The following is a 24,203-nucleotide window of genomic DNA, read 5'->3' on the forward strand; positions in this document are numbered from 1 at the left end:
TTAAACCCCTTAAAACTGAAACTCATAAATCGTGTGTCTAAATGCATATAATACAGATTAGGACATTTTCTGACAGAATTTATATTAGCATAATTCTCACTTCTGTAATATATCATGTTTTCTGCTTTATTTTTATTTAAAACCATTCTGGTTATTAAAGTTCATTATAAGATATAAAAATAAATAAATAAAAACATTATTGTTACTTCAAATAAAATAGAAAAATAAATCTTACATATTGTTTATTTCAGCTAGTTGGCAAAACAATTTCTCAAATAACTAATAATCTAACTGAAAAAAAGAATAAACACTATACAGACATAATTAAACGAACTAATGAAAACAAACTAATGAAAATTACTAAATCAACTAAATTCATTTTCATGAAAAAAAAAAGAATAAAAAAAAAAAAATATATATATATATATATATATATATATATATATATATATATATATATATATATATATATATATATATTATACTAAAACAACACCGATCAGCATACAGTAAAATCATATACAATTCTTCCATGGCGTGCTTAAAATTGTACTTCCAAAAATACTTTTAATAGAATAATTTAATATATATTAATTATGTTTGTATAACTGTGATAAAAACAAAATGTTTCATACATTTTTTATTTAATTTTTTATGTCACACTCAAAATCTTTAGGACAATGTTTATGTTTTGAAGTAATAAACTTAATGAGAATGCATATTTGTTGGTTATACATAAATGAAATCGGTAATGCTTTGTGTCTGCTTGAAAAGTACATCACACATTTTTCATGTGTTTATTGTTAAATTGCCATTAAAATAATATCACCATGCAAAAGAATGTTACGGTCCTTCAATTTTGTTTGTGCAAAATATAATATCTTATTTTTATCTTTATATTGTTGTACATGTTATTGTTTATTTAAGTATATTTAAGTTCATCCTAATATGTAAGCCACCGTGTGCAGAGGACAGAGGACACTTATACATTTTGTGAGCGCAGAAAGTGAAATCACGCTGAATGAATGTCAGCTGACTTTGGTCACAGGACTTTAGGGACAGCATCACAAAAACCTCATGCGATTATTCCGATTCAGGCACTAACCCACTCTCAACACGTCTGATCTTTCTCTTTATATGTCTGTGTTTGTGTACATTCATTTCTGTGTGACTAATTCGGCTTCAGATGATGATGATGTCCATTTGACTGGGTGATGCTGAGTCTCAGCTGACCACACGTCCCCTTATTTTTGTTTGCATGAGAGGGTTCTGAATCTTGTGTTTGTTCAGTTTTGATGTGGATCCTCCTCTCAGTGTGTGTGTATGTCTATGTATAACTTTCTGTCTGTTGGGTTGATTTGACCTTTAAGCTGATGTTGCATGTGCTACTGATTGTTCTTGATGTTGGTGATCTCTGTGAGTGAATATCTGTATGTGAGGGCAGCATGTGGTGGTTTCAGCAGGGGCTTTGTGCTCTCCCGGTGACTCTGGTGATCTGGTCATCTGCTACATTCCTCATCTCTTATGCCACAGCAGTCGTGTTGGGCCATGCTGATCTACTCGTTCCATACATAAGGTACGTTTTTCAGTTACATTTGAACTAGATGTCCTGCCAGTCATGCATCATTTTAGGCTTGGAGAAACATTATGAAGAGAGACCTTGAATACTTGGAATAAATCTTTTTTTTTTTAATGTAATATCACTTTGATGGCTGTAGAATCAGGGACATTCTGTGAGACTGCATTAAAATCATACTTTGTTTTATTTCTGTCATCTGTCAAACTGTGCATTTATCATTTTGTTTGTAGTGACACGGGCACTGAGGTTCCCGAACGCTGTGTGTTTGGCTTCATGCTGTCAATCTCAGGTTTCCTAGGTAAATCTGCATTTTTTCATTCTGAGTTCTGTATTCTGTCTCAGAATGAATTTTGAAAGCCAATTTGGCTCATTGCATGTCAAGTCAACAAGAGGTCCCCAGTTATTTTTTATGTAGATTTTGAATGAACATATATAAAACGCATTTACTGGATTATTTTCAGTTTGCTTGTCAGACAAACATGTGAGAAGATGATGCTGTTTTAACATTGCTGCATATTGTTTACTCACACCTGAAAATCATGTGCTAATTAATTTTATTTCTGGCTTTAATAATATTGTGCCATCTGTTCTGGTTGAAAGATTATCTGTTGATATCTCTGCTGGATTTATTAAATAACTGAGTTCAACGAAGGTGTGTGGGTACCTCATTGTCTGAGGAACAAATCACCAATATTAGTGTCCCACAAGGTTGTGTCCTCTCACCCTTACTGTTTTATATGTACAAAAACAATTGTAGGCCTACGTTGAAAATTATATCTGGTAATTGGCACCTACTGTATAATGAGTTTGAGCTTTTGGTTGCTGGTAGAAAATTTAGGATACTGGTGTTTTGAAAAAATATGGTGGGTGGGGTGGGGGTCTTTTATATCACATGCAGTCAAGATGGGTAGGAAAGATGTTAGTTGATAGTTAATAGGGGATAAATAAAGATACTAACTGGAGATATTACCACAGTTCTTCTGGATTTGGACTTTCTCCATTTATATATATTTAGTTTGTGGTTATTTTGGGAAGAAGCAGAAGACTGATTCATCCCTGCTCTCCTGTATGTGTGTTTGCAGGGTTGGGCACCATGTATGTTCGACATAAACAAGTTCAGGCTTTGATTTCGTCTTCTGAGTCAGGCTTACAGCTGCTGAACTACACAGGCCTCTTGATGGGCATCGCCAGCACTGTCGGGATGTGTGTTGTGGCCAACTTTCAGGTGACACCCACAGTTTCATTCTCTGATCTGAGTGTTTAGTATTAGGTTCTCTGAAACTGTTTTTATATTCCTCCAGAAAACAGATATGACATCCATCCACCTTCTCGGAGCAGGCCTGACCTTTGGTCCTGGGACGTTGTACATCCTGGTCCAGACTGGCATGTCATACCGCATGCAGCCGCGTTTCCATGGCAGGGATATTCTGTGGGCGCGCATGACTGTGGGAATGTGGTCGCTCATTAGCATCATTACACGTATCCTTTTTCCCAATATATGTGCATTTGTCTCCGTTTGTAATGATTCTCTATATTCCTTATAGTCCAGTTGTGTCAGTACTCTTATAACTGTTCTGCTTCTTTGACTGAATCTGTCAGTTTTCATATCCTCTGTGTTAATGTATGATGAACTGCCTGGCGTGGCTGTAGCTAATAAGTTACACTGGCAGCCCGGAGAGAGAGTAAGACTTTACTGTTCAGTGTCTTTTAATATTTCAACCATAGTACTTACATATATAATTCACCTCTATGTAAATTTTCTGCATGGAAATGACATACTATAATTGCCAAATTATGCACTGTACAAGAGAAGGTGCTTTTTTGTGAAATAGAAATCGCCAATCCCAATGCTCTTCTTTTTTTGGTGGGGTGTATGTACTTTAACTGCATTTGTAAAGGTATGTTAAATGTAAAAAAAATCATATTAAGTCAACATAATATAAGGAAAGTTAAGCTTTCATGAAAATACACTTGTTTAATATAATACAGCAATAATATATAATAATAATTCCTAAGTTTAATTTGAGGAAAAATTTAATTAGTTTAGTGTTGTGTAGGTAAGTTTGGGTATCATGAAAATAATTCTGATGGAAACACTATGTCTTTTGGCTGCATTTATTTGATATAAAATCAATAAATCAATAAAATCAATAAAAGTCATATTGTTAAATATTATTACAGTTTGAAATAACTATTTTCTATGTTAATATATTTTAAGATGTAATCTATTTCTGAGATGCAATCAGAATTTTCAGCATCATTACTCCAGTCTTCAGTGACACATGATCTTTCAGAAATCTGCTGCTCAGTTATTTTTGGGGCTCATTTATTAATAATGCATCTCAATGTTATTCATGTTAAATTTTTTTGCTGCTTATTATTTTGGGGAAACATTTGTCAAGATTCTTTGATGAATAAAAGAATATATACAGAATATATATATACAGCATTTTAAATTTAAATATAATGACAATTGACCAAAAAAATGCCAAATAATCATATTTCTTTGAGTAGTGATGTGGCCCCTATACCTGCTTCAGCATCACATCTTCCCGTTTCTGAAACTGGCCTAAAACTACAGTTCTGCTGCATTATTAATGGGTGCGTAAAGATGTAAATATCAAGCTGAACTGTACTGTATTCTAGGGTTTTCTAGCACACCAGGTCAGTGCTGCAGCCGAGTGGTCTCTGGCATTCTCCTTCATCTGCTTCTTCCTCACATACATACATGATTTCCAGGTATGATCTATTACTATGGTGGTTCATGAATTAATTAATCACAATTTATTGTATAATGTACTATTCTACATATTTTTGTCTATTCTTAGTATGTGCATAAAATACAATTTGCATAAAGTTTGCTCCCTGTTTAAACCTCTTTTGCTCCAGAAAATCACTCTGCGGGTTCAGCCTGTTCTCCAGAGTAACCATCTCTACGACTCTCCTCACTCTGAAGAGAGAGAGCACATGCGTGGAGAACGCTCACCTCTGCTGGCTGGTGCCATGTGAGACACTGCCACTGTGTGTCTGACATCCAGCACTGCACTCATATTCAGAGGACACAAACTTCTCACGTTCAAGAGAAGCTTCTGTACGCTCTAAGCTTTATGCCTTATTCTGAGAATATTGAGAGAAAGTCTAGTTATGTACAAACATTTTTACACAAGCCAAGTCAATACAGTATCACACTGCGTTTTCCTTTTAATTTGAAAAGAAACAATATTTCGACACATTTCAGTGCTTTTACAATTATTCTTGAAATATGGAGATGGAATGTATTGTTTTTGTTTCATTTCATTCACTGGATCCGTTTTGTTGTTGAATTCAGCATGTTTCCACTGGCTCAGTTTCTGTGACATCGAACCTTCTGGTCAAAACAAGCCTTATGTGCATTAAATACAGCAGCTTATCACAATACAGTTACCCATGACCCCCAACAAGACCCTGACACAAATGACAAACAGATGTATGAGTATGACAGCATAAATAAAAACAATCTGACGTTTAATTCTATCTACATTCCGTAAAATTATTTACTACTGACTGATTTATTTCACACAAGATTTACAACCAGCTACTTTGGAGAGTGCTTCCACTAGTGTTTCTTGGCTTTCTCCCTCATCTTTTTGTTGTATTCAGCAATCTTTTTGTCAAAAAACCCTGGAAAAAGAGGGAAAAAGGAGACAATATTAATCATACGTTTTATTACTATATTTTTATTACTATTCAAGAAAATGTGTATATTCTCTTCTTACGCAAAAGTAAATCAAAGTTCAAGTCATTAAGATTAAAACTTAAATTATGACATTTATTATAATGGGTTTATGTGAAGATTGTTTTAAGTTCACTTAAATTAAACAAATCCATTTAACAGAGACGTGTTATGATGCTTGCCATCATAAAAATATGCCAAATTACTTCTTATTTTTTATGTCATTTCTACATTAATTTCAGAGTCAGTGTCAAAATCTATTAATGAATATAAATGTTAATGTTAGGTCACAGTGTGTGTCTCACCTGTGCCGTCCTGAGAGGCAGGTCTCTGTTCCATTTCTTGAACGAAGAGATCGAACATCTGTGTCTGTACAAATTTCTTCACAAACCGTCGTGTGCTCTTGGATTCTAATGCTTTACAGAAATGTGTTGGCTGGAACTCGGCCTGCTGGTCTTTACCGTTCCGCACTATGTACTTCTGGAAGTGACCGACAGTCTTGATAAAGAACGGCAGGAAAGCTTCTGGGACCACCCGGTTCAACTCCTCAAGACCTGAAGGGATGATAAATAATATATAAATATATGGGTTATTATTAGTTTTAAATACTTGATCTGAATAAACTAGATTTTGACATTTCTGTTATCGTTCTGAGAAAATGATATGCTGTTTCTGAGGTGCAACTGCGATTATTTACATTGCAATGTCAAGGTGTTTTGCAGCTATGAAGGTGAAACATTAACGACAACATATTAGTATACATTTTCAAAAAGTAATATTAGCGAATGAAGACACATGATATGTCCAAACATTTCTAATAGTGACAGAGGCACTGTGTTTTGTTTATGGTTATAATGCAGCACATGCAGTGTTGCCATGTCTGCTTAGTATAATTTTTTTGGGATTATTTTTTATAATATCTCTTGTAAATATTACCAACTGCGGATTGTATTTTTGAGCTGCATATTTCAGATAATTTAGGTTTCACTAGTTCACGCTTACATATAATTAGCTGAGGTATGGTATGTGTATTTGGCGTGCTGTCCTGGGAAGGGCTCCGAGCTCGGGAATGGCCCGAACCTAGAGTACCCCCCCTTCCCCGTCTAATTATAAAGTGAACTCAAAGTGAGGAGATGGGGTGGAGGAGGGATGCTGATAAACCGTCAATGGATAGAGGTAAGTCAGTGATATTTATACTATGGGATTGATTACTTGATTATGGTCCACTTGTGTTGATTAGGCTAAGTATCTGACGCGCTCCTCCCGAATCTTATTAATAAAATGTCATTTAATTGCAGTGGCTAGTGCCAAGGAGCTTATTTTCCAGCTATGTTGTTAGAAACAGATGCTGGGTTTTCTAGTGAAATCTGGCAACGATCTTAAGACCATATAATATTTGGCCAGATTTGATCATTCATGTCCATAGCACCAATGATATAGAACAACGTCACATGCCAGCGTTTAAGTAAATCATTCATGCAATAGTGATTTGTTCTTTGCGTCTGTCAAATGACGAATGAAAGATTTAGGGAAAGTAATTATACTTTTTGTTGTTGTTCTCATTTATCCTTGGCTGCTTTACACTGATTTCCTTATTCAAAATATCATCCAAGATTGTGCATGTAGAATTTGATTATTGAAAATATACCACTCTCAAATGAACATGAAATGACCTGATTAAAAATGTAGACTGATTTGGCTCAATAAGATTTATAGATGAAGCCAGTAAAACGATCCAGTCTTTCCATTGCAAATTCGAGTGATTGAGCACTTAAAAAGATAGCTCTACTAGATAGTGAACATTCACCAGCTGCATCCATCCACACAGTCAACTGTGCGCAAAACAGAACTTAGGTTTTAAAACAAAATATATCTGGGCCTTATTTAGGGTTTGTTCAAATACAACACTACTTATGAGCAATGAGAAAATGGACTAAACTCACTTGAATTCTCATTTTTGGCACCGAGGGCCTGCTTGATTTCATCTTTGAGTTTGTGAGGTAATATTGTGTCCTCATCTCCCATCTGTTTGGAGAAACATTTCAACCACAGTCACCCACACTATATCCATCAGTCACTTTTCAAGGCAACAATTTAAAAGATGCTCTCTATGATTTAAACGTGAACTTACACTCTTGATGAATGTCTCCTTCCTGCCTTCTGACAAGTCAACAACTAGCAGCTGGGTGAGTAGATGAATTTAGATGTCAGCTTGCAGCATTTGAAATGTAAATCGTTGCAATATTTCAACATGTGAGTCTGTGAGTATGACCACTCACCTCGGTCTGGTCTGTGGCCTGTTCTGCAAGACTTTTCTGGACACCCAGCAGGTACGGTGTGGGTGCCATGACGACGTCGATTAGGATTTCGGGAACGATGGAAATGAGCGTGTGCTGCCAGATGAATGGATACAGGAGAACAGCCACTGCATGGATCACCTGAGACAACGTCCTGCAGAGATGGCATGGTTTTGATCAATATGGGTTATAGTATGGATATAAATCAAAGCAAGACCGAACACGTGTGTGTGTGTGTGCACGCATGTATGTCTGTTCTAGTACCCAAGCTCGTCAGCGATGAAGACGATCCTCCGCTCTAGCACAGTAGCAGCAAACACCTTGAGCACCTCATCATCTGACAGGCATTTGAACAATGTGCGGAAATCTACATGCTCCAGCCAGGAGTCTGTCGGACGAGTCAAACTGATGATCTACAGAGAAACATATAGATACTTTATTATAGCTACAGTACATATTTTATTATTTAAAAAAGAAAAAAACAGTTTTGGGATAGCTAACTAGAAGCAGACAGACACATAATTTATTGGTCCTCGGGGAGGAAATTTGTTTCCACAGTGGTTGGTGCGTATATAGCACAAACCCATTAACAAAAGACAAGACATATCAACTTCATGATACAATAAAAAACAAACAAATGCAAATGCATAAGATGGCATATCAATGGCTGATTTCCTTTCTTTAGGAGTTTGTTCTAATTAGTAACTGTTACTAATTTAACAATTTTTGTAGCCTTTTACAGTATGTGACTATGGTTTACAGAGTGAACGCAGGCAATAGAGCTTAAAAAAATCATTCATCCATAGCAATTTTGTGTGCTCTGACATTTTATTCCAATGAACAAGCTATTCATTTGAATCATTGCTAATGTCCATACAGTGATGTAAATTGGGGTTGTTTCTTAGTTTTATTAGTTGTATTTAGTGTAAAATGTTTGTTTGATGTTTTCAGCCTAATTGCGATCCTCTTTTTTTCTCATAGTCATTTATGCAGCTGTCTAACTTTTCTTAAAATTGAGTACCTTCAAATAGATAGATAGATAGATAGATAGATAGATAGATAGATAGATAGATAGATAGATAGATAGATAGATAGATAGATAGATAGATCAATTGATTGGAATGTTACATAGAAAATGTGCTGAAGGAGAAGTTCAAGCAGAACTAAATCAAGTTGGTACAAAGCATGAGGACATACCTGCATGAAGAAACTCATCTTTGACCTTTCCCTGAGCTATTACTTCACTCACTTCAATTTCCTGCTCTTTTCTCAGAGCTTAGGAGGTGTGTGTTTGTGGACAGCGTGTCTCTGCCTGCCTGCTCTGCCGCTTGTTTGGAATTAGATACGTATTACTTAACACTCTATGGTTCAAAATTACTGGGAAAAATACATGGAAAACCAGCTTTTATTCTCTTCCACGATTTCACACCCTTAATCAACTTCCCTTTCCTCTTTTTTTTGTTTAACATGAAAGGACGGGCTAACATCAGTTTTTTATCTTCCTGTTGACTCAACTGCTGCAAATACAGTGGAAATCAATGGAAAGTGAAGCAGCTGCTGGCTTTCCCGACACTGCATCTGGAAGTCATATCTTACAACAACCACAATTGTTGTGAGTCATTGTTCAGACAGCGATGTCAGGAGTAATAGTGTGGCATGTACAATATGGAAACCATCCAAACATAGTCTCAACCAGATGGCGTTTATTTATTTTTTTTAAATAAGGGGATGGATTTAAAGATACAAGGGCTTCCCCTTCAGGCTGACGAGCCATTCAAGACAACCCTCAAGATTTTGAAAAAATTTAGTTTCAACACTAGTTCTTACCTCAGTGCCTCTATCTGGAATAAAACTTTTGATATTAACAGTGTGTCCAGGCGCAGGAAACGCAGATTCCCTCAGGCTCTGCATAAATGGGTAAATCATTGCCATTGAGATTTTTCTGCGCTGCTCCACCTCATCAAAGATCTAAAACACCAAGCAGACAGATTGAACAAACGGGAAAACTTCAAGAAAGAAAATATATTGATTTTAATGGAAATAACAGGTAAAAACAGAATAATATAGTATAGTTCAAAAGGCTGGATTTCTTTTGATTGAATAATTACTTTTATTTAGAAAGGATACATTAAAAATGACCAAAAATGTATCAAAATGCAGTTATAATGTTACAAAAGATTCTATTCCACATAAATATTAAGCAACACAACTGTTTCAATTTTGTAAAATAATAATAAGTGTGTACAAAATCAATATATTAAAATTTTTTCTGAAGCATCATGTCACACTGAAGACTGGAGTAATGTGTAAAGGCAATAGGAGGAATAAATTACATTTAAAGTCTATGTAAATAGAAAATATATTTTTAAATTGTAATAATATTTCCCAGTATTCTCCATATTTCCCTGTAATTTTGATCAAATAAATGCAGCCTTAGTTTATGTGCAATCTATTTGGGAGAGCAGAAAACACATAACACCATATATTATTAATGCATAAGCATCAACAAACACCCGAATTCTGAATATGTCCATTTCTTTAAGATCACATTAGCTTAAGTCATATCACATTAGTCACATCACGTTAGTCTGTGATGTTTGTCCTGAACAAACAAACTCATTTCCAGTCATGAGAAAGCATTCACCTAAAAAAGAAAAGTACCTGAACAAAGTTCAGCTCAAACAAACAAAATACGGTCCAATAACTAGCGTTAAGCTCGGACAGCAAACGGAAAGTTCAACGAAGAGATCAATCATTACACAACCCTTTTCAGACAAGTAAATTACTTCATATTAACTGACAATCAACTCTGAATTAATACAAATCAAGAAAAACAAAAGCCAATTCTCTTGAATGCGAATCATAAAAAGCCCAAAGGCAGATACAGATGACTGTGCAATAAATTAAGATGTTTACCTTGGAAAAGAGTCCAAAACAGGCTACATTACTGATGATACAGTAGGCCTCAGGCAGACGAGCCCCCTTCCCATCAGGCTAATTAAGAAAAGAGCAATGACAAGAGAAGCAAGCTTTAGAAACACTATAAAACACTTTTAACTGCATGTGAGTGAGAGTTCTTTGGAAAGAGTTGACCTTATCTCATCTTTTCAGGCATTACAAAATAACAACATTTTCTGAAGAAAAGGTAAGTGGTGCTTTCCCTTTTACTCGAGTGTTGTTAGTGCATTGATAGGAATAGGGCTTTATTCGAATGAGTTATGGTCAGTGATGAGTATGAGCATAAATAACAGGAAGTATCACTAATGAACCCAGTCATTATTTACCAGAAGCCTCCTACAGTATCCATTCTTCCTCGTCCCATCAACATCAGTAAGCACGAAAGAGAATGTTTCACTGAGAAATAGAGAAAAAGAGAGATGATGAAAATACAGTTTCTGCCTAAACAAGGCATGCTGGGAGAAACGATGCGTGTGGTTAAAGTACCTGGGATATTCTGTTAAGGGTGCCCAGTTTACCCCCTCTGGAAAGCAAAAGAGTGTGAGCGCTTTTAATGTCTTCTCTTCCTCCTCCTTCTGAAACCGCACCATTCCATCCTTCTGTACTCAACAGAAAGAGAAAAAGACAAATGGAGAATAAGACTATATTAATATGCATCAGGAACAGAAAATGCAAATGGTCTTTTTTTTCATTCATATAGGTCTCATCAATATGAGAATGACAATAAAGCTATATAACTGTTTATATATATATATTTATTTATATATGTAGGTAAGGTCCATGCACTTGGCCCAAAGTAAGGTATCCAGTGGTGGCTCAAGGTTTCTTGCATGTTCTGTCTTTTCAGATAGCAAAATTATTCAAATTAAGTTTAATTTTAATATGACCTCGAATTTAGATTGTCATACGAATTGGTTGCGTGACCATTTCTAATTATTATTATTCTGAAATTTGATTATTCTATGTAGTCTCTAATATTATTGTGCTCGTTCATTTGGGTGCTCGTGTCGCTCAAAGATATCACTTTGGCCTTGGCGTATCTTACGGTCACATTCTTGTGAGTCTTGGTTATTAAACAGAGGTTATTGGCTAATACTTTAGACCACCGATCCTATGTTTGCTCATTCTAAAAGTTCTTTTAAAAATGAATCTAAGAGTAAGATGCATACATGACTTCAGGAAAATACATAGTATGGAGTGCTGGACACACACCACACTATGGGCTTTCTGGCTAAAGAATTGCCCCCACACTTTTGTTGCAACACTTTAAATACAACACCAAGATAAAAGCATCCCCCAAATGTATGCATGTACAAACAATTAAAATTTGCATTAAACAATTAGAATTTGCATTAAACAATTAGAATTTGCATTAAACAATTAGAATTTGCATTAACCCAGATCCCAGTCAGGAGTAGTTTACACCTCAATGGGAACAGAAAGTGATTTACATGGAAGACCCTGGAAAAGGGCACTCCCATTACAGTAAGCCAAATATCTTAGGAACTAACTCTTAGGATCTGTACTTTCTTTTAGTCTACTTTTGTAAGATTGAGACCATTGTATCACTCGCCCTAAGAATTATTAAAATGGTACCAAACATGACTGTAAATATCACTTGCATTCATGTAGAACATTAAACTATTGACCGTTCTTAGTGAACCAAGTGGAGGGAGGATGGGTAAGGAAGGTGATAAGAAGGAACTGATAACATGAATGAGAGGTGTTCCCTGCACCTCCACTCTGTGGGGTGTCTCGAAGATGCTTTTGTATGTTTGTATTGTCTGTTTCTCAGGAGATCAAAGAATCTGAGGTTCTTTCATCCTTACATATACATATATATATATATATATATATATATATCGTTTAAGCATCGATATCGCGATGTACGAATCCACAATAGTCACATCGCAGGATGTGCGATGTAGGCTCTCGTAGTTGATCCGTTATTCATTAACTGTATGGGCCAGAGAGCGCGCGTGCGAGAGAGAGAGAGCGCGATATATATATATATATATATATATATATATATATATATATATATATATATACAATGCATTGTATGTATATATACAATGCAGTTATATGTGATTTAATTTATGATGCAATTAACCAAACAGAAATATAGTATTTTTCTGATATAAAAGTCCAATAATCCAATTTAATTTATGGCAACCTCTACTTATATTATTTTGGGTATTGCATTATACATTTTTACTATAACTGGTTACCTTATTTCATCTTAAGAAATAGGCCTATATAAAATCAAATAAAAAATCAAATAAATAATATATACATATAAAAAATATGTATATAACATCTGCATGACTTAATCTACCAATTTAATATACTTTAAAATTGAAAACGTTTAACTTTAAAATAGATAAACTTAAAACGTATAAACAGTAAATCCTTTTGCAAGATTTATACTATTAAAGTTCTGATGAAGTTTGTCCTAACACCCAAATTTTACTCCAAACTTCAATGTCTTCGAAAAACAACTGAAGACACAATCGCACTTTCTAATGAAGACATAATATTGTGAATTAAGCATTTTCTAATTCAATAAATTTAATGCAAGCATTAAAAAAATTTACTGAATTGTTATTGAATGTAAATAATGCTATGATGCTACAGAAGCACTGAATACATTCTCAAGGCTACATGTGGCTGCATGCAGATCACAGGGTTTGTATGTCACCTTAGGGAACTGATAGATGATCTGTGGCTCGTATATTCCATCTTTGGTCTTTTTAGGCCGAACCACCACCAGATATTCAAAGAAAAACTGCCCACTAGAGTATCGCTGCTCCTTTGCCTTTTCTTCCACGGAAGAGAGCTCTGTGCTAGCAGGCAGATCTGGTTCCTTACCAGTTCCTACAAAACACATACACACGTTAGCTTCTGTGATGTTTACCACTTTTTAAAAACAAATCAACACAAATGCTCTGACACAAATGCTCTGACTCTGATACAGTACTACCAAACCAGCTGTTTATAAATGTTTGATTTCTGAACGATCTAAAAATGTTGCTCTTCAGAAAGAGCACTTGAAATGCTGATCAAACAGGGAATGCCGAACCTCGAACAAGTACAAACAAATTAGAGATGAGAAAGTCGGAGCTCTTCTGTGAATTTCCTTAACATTTCCTTTTGGGCCTGCTTTTTGGCAGCCTCCCCCAACACGGAGCAAATAAAGCCGAGAGGAATACCATAGGAGTCCACAAGGTCACAAAGTCTTGTTCTAGCTTGACTTGCCTCACCATGACAACCTTCAATGTGCCTTTCTGTAAAGGACAGAACAATAACTGCTGCTTGTAAATGAAAAGACAAGACGTGCACTAAAGGACTGATGCAGATTGTGTGCTTTGACTGACTTTGTGCACCTCCTTGTGACTTCATAAATGAATTTTAAATTAACAACATATTTAGCATATGAATTTGGAATATTTGAGCTTAAAACTGAAGTTTGAAAGAGTAATTTGTTTAGGCATTTTGCCCTACTTACACTACTAGACCGGAATGAGTCGTGCTGAAATGTTTTGACAAGGTTAACTACTTTTACATGCAATATAAAGTCAGTGACCACGGCTAAAGATAACGTTTTAAAAAGTCAAGTTTTGTTGTGCTTTCATTGAAGATGCTTTTTTTGTCACTTAAAACTTCAAAACAGATCTGAAGAGATTCTTTAAGTAACAAGGTATGTGTTTTATAAAGCAGTACTTTAAATGAGGTTTCTCACTGTCTTTGCTGATCTTTCCTCGGAAGGACGAAAATAAGGTACTGAACCTCTTCATGGCCCCCATGTCTGATTGATCTTCACCTGAAAGAAAGACACCTGAGAAATAAAATGCACAAAACAGAACAATTAATCTACATGCAACCGCACAGAAATGCTCAAAACGTTCAGAAATGTTACCAGAAATGGCTTGAACGCTAACTCATGTTTGGTTATTCACTTCCTTAGCCAAAGAGGGTCGCTTTGACAGCTGAAATGTAAACTGTGAATTCAACGAATGTAATTGATTGTTTCCCGCGTGACTATATTTTCAGGAGTTCCGCAAGAAACCACTAAGACTCTTGCTTATCCTGCTTTGTTTGTCATCTAAATACTATACCAGATAGTTAACTGTAAAGATGAAAATATCCCCAATTCAATATTGTGACAGCAACTATTCAAAAAAATCAACAGCATGATAAATCTAACTAACAAAACTATTAATGTCTTAGACAATGATGTAGATAGATAGATAGATAGATAGATAGATAGATAGATAGATAGATAGATAGATAGATAGATAGATAGATAGATAGATAGATAGAATGTAAGTAATTGCACATTAAAATATACAAGGAAAAAGTTTATATATTGAAAAATGTTATAATCTCATATTAATAAATAAGAATATTAATATATGAACAATTTCTACAGAATCACTAAAACACAGTTTGTTTGAACTTACTTCGGTGTTTACGTGAGTTTGCCTTCTTTTCTCTTCTTTTGACATTCGAGGAAGTAATTCCGTTCATGTTCGAATCTCTTTGCGTGAAGTTTGTCAATTAAAATGATATTTATGTCGTGTTCTCACAGAAATCTTTCCCATGGACGCGCAAGATCTCTGCTCTGTAGAGACTGAGGGTGTAATACCAACATGTGTGGGCGCGCTCAGGCTGCTGATGTCTGATTCGCCGATCAATGGTTCTTTTGAAAAACGTCCGTTCATTCGAACCGATTCGCAAACCGTTCGTGAGAGTCAAACAGTTTGATTTCTAAAACGAATTCGAAAATATACTGATACATATATTTATACAAACACGTTTGTTTGTATAACGATACGGTGCGGGGCGCCTTGGTAAAGTCACTAAAACCATATGATTTATTGAAATAAACTGTCCGAACAAACCGAATCATTGAAAAGATGTAAAAGGCAGCTCGGAAGACACTTCAAACGATGTAAAATATTTTCTTTAGTCGGTGGGAGTGCTCTTCAGTGCAGCTAGTCCAGAATATATATAGTAAATTACATAATTTATATGACACTATACTTTGCAAGTCCGCGTTTGTTTGTCTTTTGATGCCTTCATTATCAGTTGACTCTTGTAAAAAAAATAAAAAATAAATGTAATCTCAATGAGCTAACTTAATAAGTTTGCTAACTTATTAACACTTGCTAATAACGCATCTGCTGGCTTCATCCTAAGGTTGATTCACTTTGGTAAAAATATCCACTAGAAAATTCTCAGAGAGTTACAGCCTCATTTGTATTGACTAAAATAGTTTTATTTCTGAATAAACTGGTTTACAGATCTACTAGTGCAAACTGAAAACAGTATTTATTGCACATATCAAATGATGGGAAAAATAATGCATTAGTTGAAAACTTCAGTTGGCTTATAAGAGGTCTTACCATTGTTGGTCTCAATTTCTGTATCTGAGAGAGTTCTTCTCTTATCTGTGTCATCTTCCTCTTCTTGAGATCTTTCTGTAGACCAAGACAGAGACAACTGAACTTTGTGCTAGTACCTAGAAGTGTTAATTCGTCTGTACACTTGCAGTTTATTTACATAGCAGAGCAAATTTGGATGGCAAGGTGTGTGAGTGACTCACGTTCACGTCGATCACTTCTAAAAGAAGAAAACAGTCTTCTTCTGAAAGGATTTTCCGCTTCATCCAGTGGTGCTCTAGCTATAGTGGTCAAAATTACAATTGAAATGATCAGGAATCTTTCCAGAATGCAAATATGTTGAGATTTTAAGTATATTTTACTACTTTAATCATACACATATTCATTAAAAATAAGAATATTGTATTTTTAATTTATTTATTTATATTAAACGACTTACTCTTTGAACGCATAGAGGAGAACCCCCAGGTTTTCCTGGATGACGTCATTGTGTTACCTACAAAAAACACATACACACTTAATCAAGTTTCTCAAGTTTCCTCCATATTTTATAATCTCAATCACAATCAGAAAGAAATTCATCGCAATGTAACAAAAGAGAACCTTATGTCAAGTTCGTTGCTCCTTAAATGTGAGAAACTTCCAAGGTTTTTTCCCAAGGACCAAGGTTAAAGTCCTTTGGGTCCTTGAGTAAATATTAACTTGCCGTCTCTTTGACATTAATGGAAAAAGTCTTGACACTCCCTTGACTGCACGTGTGTCCGTGATCACAGACATGTGTAACCTCATACCTGCTTCATTGTTACCATCGCCAATAAACAACAAGTCTATTTTTATGCATTTACCCCTGTATTTAGAGATTTTATTTTTATGAAAAGCTTATAACTAAATGATTTTGTGCTTCTAAACAATACTTTATGAGCAGTCTCTTTGCACCAGTTAGAGAGAAGCAAGCTTAACGAAATGATATAACCAACATGTTTTTGCTTAGATAAACTGCAGTACTTGCACTCTTCAAAGTTATTTCCTGTGACAGCCACACTACGACAGGAAGTATCAGAATTGTGGTAGTTTTGTTGTAAAGGGGTCAAACAGTAGCATCACATGAACTTTGCGCTAACTGTATATCTAAGCCAGAAGTTCTATTCACATGGTCATCTTTGACATGATATATACAATGGCATGCAGCAACATGCACTTGTTAAAACAATCTGATTAAACCGCATTTTATCTGTGTTTGTGTGTGAATAATCTAGTTATAATCTAGCAATGTAATCATTTTAATAGAAATAAGATGGAAAAAAATACATCAGTAAAAATGTGTTCAATGGATAATTGTAAGTGAAAATTTTACATGTAAACACATTTAAATTACATTTATATATACTGAAGTAAAAAATAATTCCAATAATTACATTAATATATTAACTAATAAGTAAAGTTTTGATAACTATTTTAAAGTTTGGACTTTTTGTTTTAAAGAAAATTAGCCCAAAATGTATTCATCCTCAAGCTATGCTAGGTGTATATGACATTCTTCTTTCAGACGAATACGATTGGCGTTATATCAAAAAACATCCTGGCTCTTCCAAGCCTTATAATGGCAGTTGATGGTAGCCCAAAATTTGAAATCCCCAAAAATTAAACCAATCTATTATAAAAGAAGTCCATGCGGCACCTGGGGGTTAAAAAAGGCCTTCTAATGCGACACGACACAATGCGATGTGCTTGTATAAGAAAAATTTCCATATTTACAACTGAATGATTCTAAATCTCTTCCACTAACTGTAATGCACATTTATGAAAGAGAGGTGTCCAGCGGATGACGTAGGCAACAAACACGGAAGTGATGAATGTGGAAACGCAGGGGAGAGAGCAAAACACCGTTCACAAATTAGTAGTACTGTAAGGATAATAGAAACTAAGATACTTTGATCTTCTGAGACATACAAAAGACACAAAGTGCATTAAAATACAGATATATATTTTCCCACATCTCACTGAGAGAAAATGTGGAAAAGCCTCTCTCCAAATGTAACAGTTCCTTGATCTCTAGAGTAACAGACAATACAAACTTACACGGACATATCTTCGAGACACGCCACAGAGTGGAGGTGCAGGAAACACATCTCTCACATAAGCACTGGTTCCTCCTCATCCCCAACTTTCCCGTTGCCCAGCTCACTCAGAATGGTCAATAGTAGAATCTAAATCTACATTGATGTAAGTGATATTTACAGTCATGTCTGGTATTTGAATAGTCTCAGGGCAAGTGGTACAATGGTCTCAATCTTACAAAAGTAGACTAAAAGTACAGATCCTAAAAGTTAAGAGATATTTGGCTTACTGTAATGGGAGTGCCCTTTTCCAGGGTCTTCCATGTAAATTAACTTCTGTTCCCTTTGAGGTGTAAAGTACTCCTGTCTGGGATCTGGGTTAATGCAAATTCCAATTGTTTGTACATGCCTCCATTTAGGGGATGTTTTTTCTTGATTTGGTATTTAAAGGATTGCAGCAAAAGGATCAGGACCTTCTGTAACTGGAATGAACCCTTGGTATAAAGTGTATTTCACTAAAAGTCATGTATGCATCTTTTACTCTTAGATTCATCTTTGAGAATTTGATGTCTCTGAACTGGCTATGTAATTGGCCTAATACCTACCTGACTGATAATAAATTGTTACATTGGATTCTTCTCTCTAGATTATACTGTATTCTTGTTACCGCATTTCCTGTGTCAGGTTAGTAACAGACTAAAATTCAGTTGAAATGGAGCATAGTGCACACCAACTGTATCTTTTGAGATCCGGCTAACACTTGGTATTAGTTATAGTGTACTTAGATTGTAAGGGCTTATAGGGAATTTCCATTTAAGTCAACTGAACTGGTTGTTTGACCAACCTAAATAGGATGAGCCTAACCTCTGTTTACTGTAATATTACTCTTGTTAAGTGTACATGGGGAAACCATGGCTTGACCATACCAAAACTACTATCAGGGAAAGTAATGTTGGTCGTCTTATATCTATAATGGTCGTGACCTCCAGGGTTGGGGAGTAACTCAATACATGTAACGGCGTTACGTAATCAGGATACAAAAATCCGGTAACTGTAATCCCTTACAGTTACGTCAAAAGACGTAGTAATCAGATTATAGTTACATTTTGAAAAAGGGGGAAATACTTTCAGGATTACAATGGTTTCATTTAAAACTAAATAAATCAGTATTTTGGCATAATAACACTATATTAAGCTTAGCTTGATTAATGACTGAGTCATGTGTGCCACCCGCTGGTGCATGCGCAAATAACAGCTGTCTACAATCTCCTCAGACGCAGATTGAATCACTGCTGCTAAACGATATAATGCCCGCGGAAATTCCGCTGCTATTTTGTTTAAAAAGAAGAAAATGCAAACAACGTTGTACAGTGCAAACTGTGCCTTCCAGCAACGAAAACACTTTCTTCATCGAAGGATTCGACATCAAACCTAAAGAAGCATTTGCAATTTAAAAACTAGTTTTATATTTGCAAAGAGAAAAAAAAATATTTGTATTCTCTATTTTCCTTTTGAAGAAACATTTTCCATTGTCTAAAAATTGTTCTTATTATATTTTCATTGAAAAAAAAAATGAGTTTGTATTCTCTATTTTCCTGTTGAATAAACATTTTCCATTGTCAAAAAATTGTGTTCTTATTATATTTACTTGGGCAAAAAAAGGAATTTGTATTCTCTATTTTCCTGTTGAAGAAACATTTCCTTAAAATTCTTTCTTATTATATTTTCTTCCAAATAAAACAAAATAATCTGTAATACCAATACCATGCACTCGATGTCTGTATAGTCCTTTACAAATATATTAATTCAGGGCTGTGAAATTCTTAATTAATCAATGTTGTTGTTTTTAAAAAATAATATTTGACCTTGAAGTAATCCAGAAGTAATCCAAAAGTAATCAGTTACATTACTTTCTTATTGTGGTACTTGGATTACGTTACTGAATACTTTTTTTATTAAGTAATTAGTAACTGTAACGGAATACATTTTTAAAGTAACCCTCCCAAGCCTGGTGACCTCTGACTATAAATAATGTTACTTTATTCAAGTGTGTACAAATCTTTTGGGGCTAGTTAAAAGTACATTTAAAATGAGCAAACATAGGTGCGGGCGGTCTAAAGTATTAGCCAATTACCAAGACTGACGAGAATGTGACCGTAAGATACGCTAAGGCTAAAATGATATCTTTGAGTGATACGAGCACCCGAATGAACGAGTACAATAATATTAGAGAATATATTGAATAATCAAATATCATAATAATAATAATAATTAGAAATGGTCAAGAAACCAATTTGCCTTTCAACCTAAATTCGAGGTCATACGTAAATGGAGTCAGATTTGATTGTAAATTAAATTTAATAACTTTTTGGGCGCTGAAAAGACCAAACACGCAAAAATCCTTCAGTCAGCACAGGATATCTTTCTTGGACAGAGTGCGCGGACCTTACAGTAATAATATAAGCCAAGAGGACACTACATTTCCTTTGTTGTTAACAAAACTTGTTTCTCGCGAGATTAGCATATTGTCATTGTAGTTTGCGCTATGCCTGCATGGACGCCACTCTATAGTGAACGCATGTAAAACAGTAAGCAAAAGTTAGAGATTAAAGTTTATAAAGTTGTAAATATGGATATTTTTCTTACACAAATGTATTGCTTTGCTTCACTTCGGAACGCCTTTGGTAACCCCTCAGAGCTGTGTGGACTTCTTTTATAATGGATGAGTGCAATATTTTAGCGTTTACATTTTGGGCTACCATCCACTCCCATTATAATGCATGGATTAGCGTTAACATTATTTAATAAAACTCAGATTTTATTAGTCTGAAAGAAGAAGAATGGTCTGAGGGTAAGTAAATAATGGGGTAATTTTCATATTTGGCTTAACTAACCCTTTAAACTAACTGAAACTTGTTATATGCAACTAGTAATTTACTGTAAACTATAGTTCAATAAAAATAACTATTTTCGAAAATACCTGAAACATTTTCACTATATTATTGTTAATATTTATTTTAACAACTGAATAATAATTAGAAAGTTGTGTCATCTATTAAAATATAGTTAATTTTGCCTTATCAAGAACTCTGTCCAGATAAAACTCATGTTTACTCATAGTCTTTCAAACATGAATCTCTATCCTCTCCCATAGGTTTATTGCCATGTTTTCGTGAAAGACGTGGTCGTTAGTATACTCTGAGTCTTTTTATAGCTGACTGTATTCCCCACAGGACGACCTCGGGTCATCAGTAGGCCTTCCTGTTGCCCCAGTGACTCTGTCTCAGCAGTTATGTGGGAATATTTTGAGGATGCACTTCACGACTTTTGTATGTTGCTGTTGTTTCAACCTTTTGTAGATTTGGTCCTTAAAGAGCTCATTTATGTTCTTTCAGATCCAGATAGTTACATAAATACTGTTCAGAGCCTTAATTTCAATGTACATCAGAAATTGGATAGAGTTTTCCACCATTCCTATAATACGGAACCCTGTTGAATGTTTAAAATAACAATAAATAATAAAATAAAGGTGTCCAAGAATCCTTTTTTTTTTCCTGGTGTACTTGGCTTGGAACTGAATAGACAGACAAGAGGCTGTGCTGGCTGCTGGGAAAAGGAGAATATGCTCCTCCATGACTCCTCCCTCACACATCAATCAGTCATTAACTCTTCATTCACTCTCTCTCTCTCTCTCTCTCTCTCTCTCATTATTCATCATGTGATGAATGTGGTGGGACAGTAGCTGACATCTTTTTGTACTGCACAGCTGTTTTAAACAGCTCCTCATCATTGTTCTCAAACTACTTTTATTCCTTTTTCTCCAGTTGTTGTCTCTTATCGAAATACAAATCAGATTGCATTGCATCAATGACTGAAATTTCGATGACTAGATCTGACCAAGGATCAGTCTTGTGAAAGGTAACGTTGACTCAAGAATACTTCAGAGGAGTGCAATTCTCTTTTAAAGAAGGCTTAAAAACAGATGTTTCTGATGGTCTCATACAACAAAAACACACTCTGACCCTTAAAAAGACATTTACTAGAACAACATGTTCATTTAGACGCACTTTAACCAGGTGGCAATGCTTTTTGTGATTAAGTTTAAGTTCTAACTTTTAGCAGTTAAAGGGATTGCTCACACATTGTTTTTCAACTTATGACTTTTTTTTTTCTCTTTTCGTTTTTTGTGTAAAGAGGGCACAAGTCCTTTGGTTTGATTTTTTTGGTGATGTTTTAGAAAGTTGTTGTATTTTCATTCACAATAATGTTTTATTTTATGTCAGTCTTTAATTTTTTCCCCAAGTAACCCCAACAACAACAACAGCAATAACAAAATCAGTTTGTCTGTGTAATTTAATGATTGCTGACTGACATGGAGCTTTTAATGTACAGGTATATGCATACAGATTTGTACTCGGTCACAGAACCGAGACAAACTAAACTGGAATGTGAGATCTTCTCTGGATTGACTGTGCAATGCAGCGGTTAACGTCAACCAGACAAGCATCAACACGTGCACACTACACACCCTTACCTTAAAACGGGTTATTATTTAATGAGAGTGTCTCCTTTCTGTACAGGAGGGCTGTTGTTCAACACGGCACGGACTAAATCAGGTCATATGTTTAGTTTTTTTATACACTTATGTGTAAAGATCCTGCTTGTAACAGGACATAATTCTTGCATTTCACCCCAGTGTCATTTTGGCAGGTCTCAAAAAAAGTCTAGGCCAGTACTTAACTTTACAATAAGCTCTCTTACCTTACAGGTCTAGAAAGGGGACTGAAATTAGTTATTTTTTAGACTACTTCCCTAAACACTAAAGAAACACAGGACCAGCTTGCCCCAACCTCTAGAGGGCAATATAGCACAATATAGCTAGCATATGACTCGAGCTACTTTATGTTCTTATTTTCCATTATTTTGAGTTTTGTAAGGTAACAAACTTTAATACATGAAGGAGCTAGTAGGGATATCGATTGAAAGTGCCTTCTGAGATCCTGCAATGTTATTTTCCACTTTTTTCCACTTTTTTCCACTACAGTGTACAGTGAGCTTCTAGAATAAACACTATGCTAATACGTTTTATCTTATAAGGAAGTTATTATACTTGCACAGTTTTCACCACAGGAAATAAAAGAAAGCCACATAGTGAGAGTAACACATGTTAAAACGGAAAAAATAAAAAAAGAAATTTTTAATTAGAAAATAAATAAATAATGGAATTATACTAATTTATTTATATCATAGCCTATGTATTTTGTTATTTACATGCACTGTATGAGTTATTTTGGCTAGTTTGACTTTACCAGGTCTGAAACTCAGGAAACTCAAGTCTTTCATCAGGCTGTTTCTCCATAAATGCTGCATCTCGTAAAATAGGCAAATACTTAATTTTGCATGTAAAATTTCTTTGCAAATGTCTCTCTCTCTCTATATATGTATCCATATAATAATAAACATTTATTAACAATGTTCAATGTTTTAAATATATATATATATATATATATATATATATATTTAAAACATTGAACATTGTAAATAAATGTTTATTATTTCATTAAAATGCACTTATTGTTGCACATATGTTGTTTCAGGTAAATGTGAACACGATTTCTGCTTCTACATTTGTTTGAATTTCAAAAGTTTTGCTGTGCACCTGTTCTCATAAAAATTGTAATGTTTCATGTTCATCAGTTATAAGCACAACTTGTTCATTTACAGTAACCTTAAGGCGGTGTACCAACAGCTAACAGGTGTTTTTACAGAATGAAAGCTAGCAGCATTATAGACATGAAAGGACATCACCCTCGTGGTTTGTAGTATAGAAACACAACACGTTCAAGGTGACTTACCACAGTGCTAACTTTCTCTTGTGTCTCCAATTTGTAGTTTGAGAAGGTTGGAAATCTTTGGTTTGATTAAATATTTACCACATCACTTGAGCGTGCTAGCAGTCCGCAACTGCCGTTCAGTGCCAGTTAACCTGCTGAACCAGTTTCGTCTATTTACTTTCTCCTCACCCTCCTGGAACCAGACAAGCTCTTACCACCATGTGATTCTTTTCACTCTGTCTTTGTCCTTTCTAAGTCACTATACAGCTTCTGTCTTGTGGGTGTGTTTGCTTTGGTGTACAAGTCTTCTGCTTTCATTTAGAGGAAGTGCTCATAAAACAGAAGAGCTGAAGTGAACTGT

The 24,203-nt window shown here is 35.0% G+C and overlaps 2 protein-coding genes across 4 annotated transcripts; one reads left to right on the forward strand and one right to left on the reverse strand.

Moving 5' to 3' along the window:
• Positions 1–1,102: 1,102 nt before the first annotated feature.
• LOC127963738 (DNA damage-regulated autophagy modulator protein 2) lies at positions 1,103–5,087 on the forward strand. Its single transcript, XM_052563802.1, has 7 exons — positions 1,103–1,576; positions 1,810–1,877; positions 2,662–2,804; positions 2,881–3,058; positions 3,179–3,261; positions 4,226–4,318; positions 4,469–5,087. Exons 1-7 carry the CDS (start codon positions 1,446–1,448, stop codon positions 4,586–4,588), a joined length of 816 nt encoding a protein of 271 aa, XP_052419762.1. The 5' UTR covers positions 1,103–1,445; the 3' UTR covers positions 4,589–5,087.
• On the reverse strand, positions 4,756–24,137 carry dennd2da (DENN/MADD domain containing 2Da). Of its 3 annotated transcripts, none has more exons than XM_052563799.1 (16): positions 23,864–24,137; positions 16,391–16,447; positions 16,155–16,232; positions 15,955–16,029; positions 14,289–14,384; positions 13,248–13,423; positions 11,033–11,145; positions 10,873–10,942; positions 10,505–10,582; positions 9,416–9,556; positions 7,853–8,001; positions 7,571–7,742; positions 7,423–7,473; positions 7,235–7,316; positions 5,597–5,845; positions 4,756–5,239 (listed from the first exon to the last, which is right to left on the reverse strand). In XM_052563799.1, the coding sequence occupies exons 2-16, from the start codon at positions 16,437–16,439 to the stop codon at positions 5,175–5,177; spliced, it is 1,644 nt and encodes a 547-aa protein (XP_052419759.1). In that variant the 5' UTR covers positions 16,440–16,447; positions 23,864–24,137; the 3' UTR covers positions 4,756–5,174. The 3 variants fall into 3 exon arrangements, with proteins under 3 accessions (XP_052419759.1, XP_052419760.1, XP_052419761.1); XM_052563800.1 differs by lacking the exon at positions 23,864–24,137 and adding an exon at positions 16,555–16,645; XM_052563801.1 differs by lacking the exons at positions 15,955–16,029; positions 16,155–16,232; positions 16,391–16,447; positions 23,864–24,137 and adding an exon at positions 15,010–15,328.
• Positions 24,138–24,203: the final 66 nt, after the last annotated feature.

This window comes from Carassius gibelio, chromosome B8, assembly GCF_023724105.1.
Source record: "Carassius gibelio isolate Cgi1373 ecotype wild population from Czech Republic chromosome B8, carGib1.2-hapl.c, whole genome shotgun sequence".
NCBI lineage: Eukaryota > Metazoa > Chordata > Actinopteri > Cypriniformes > Cyprinidae > Carassius > Carassius gibelio.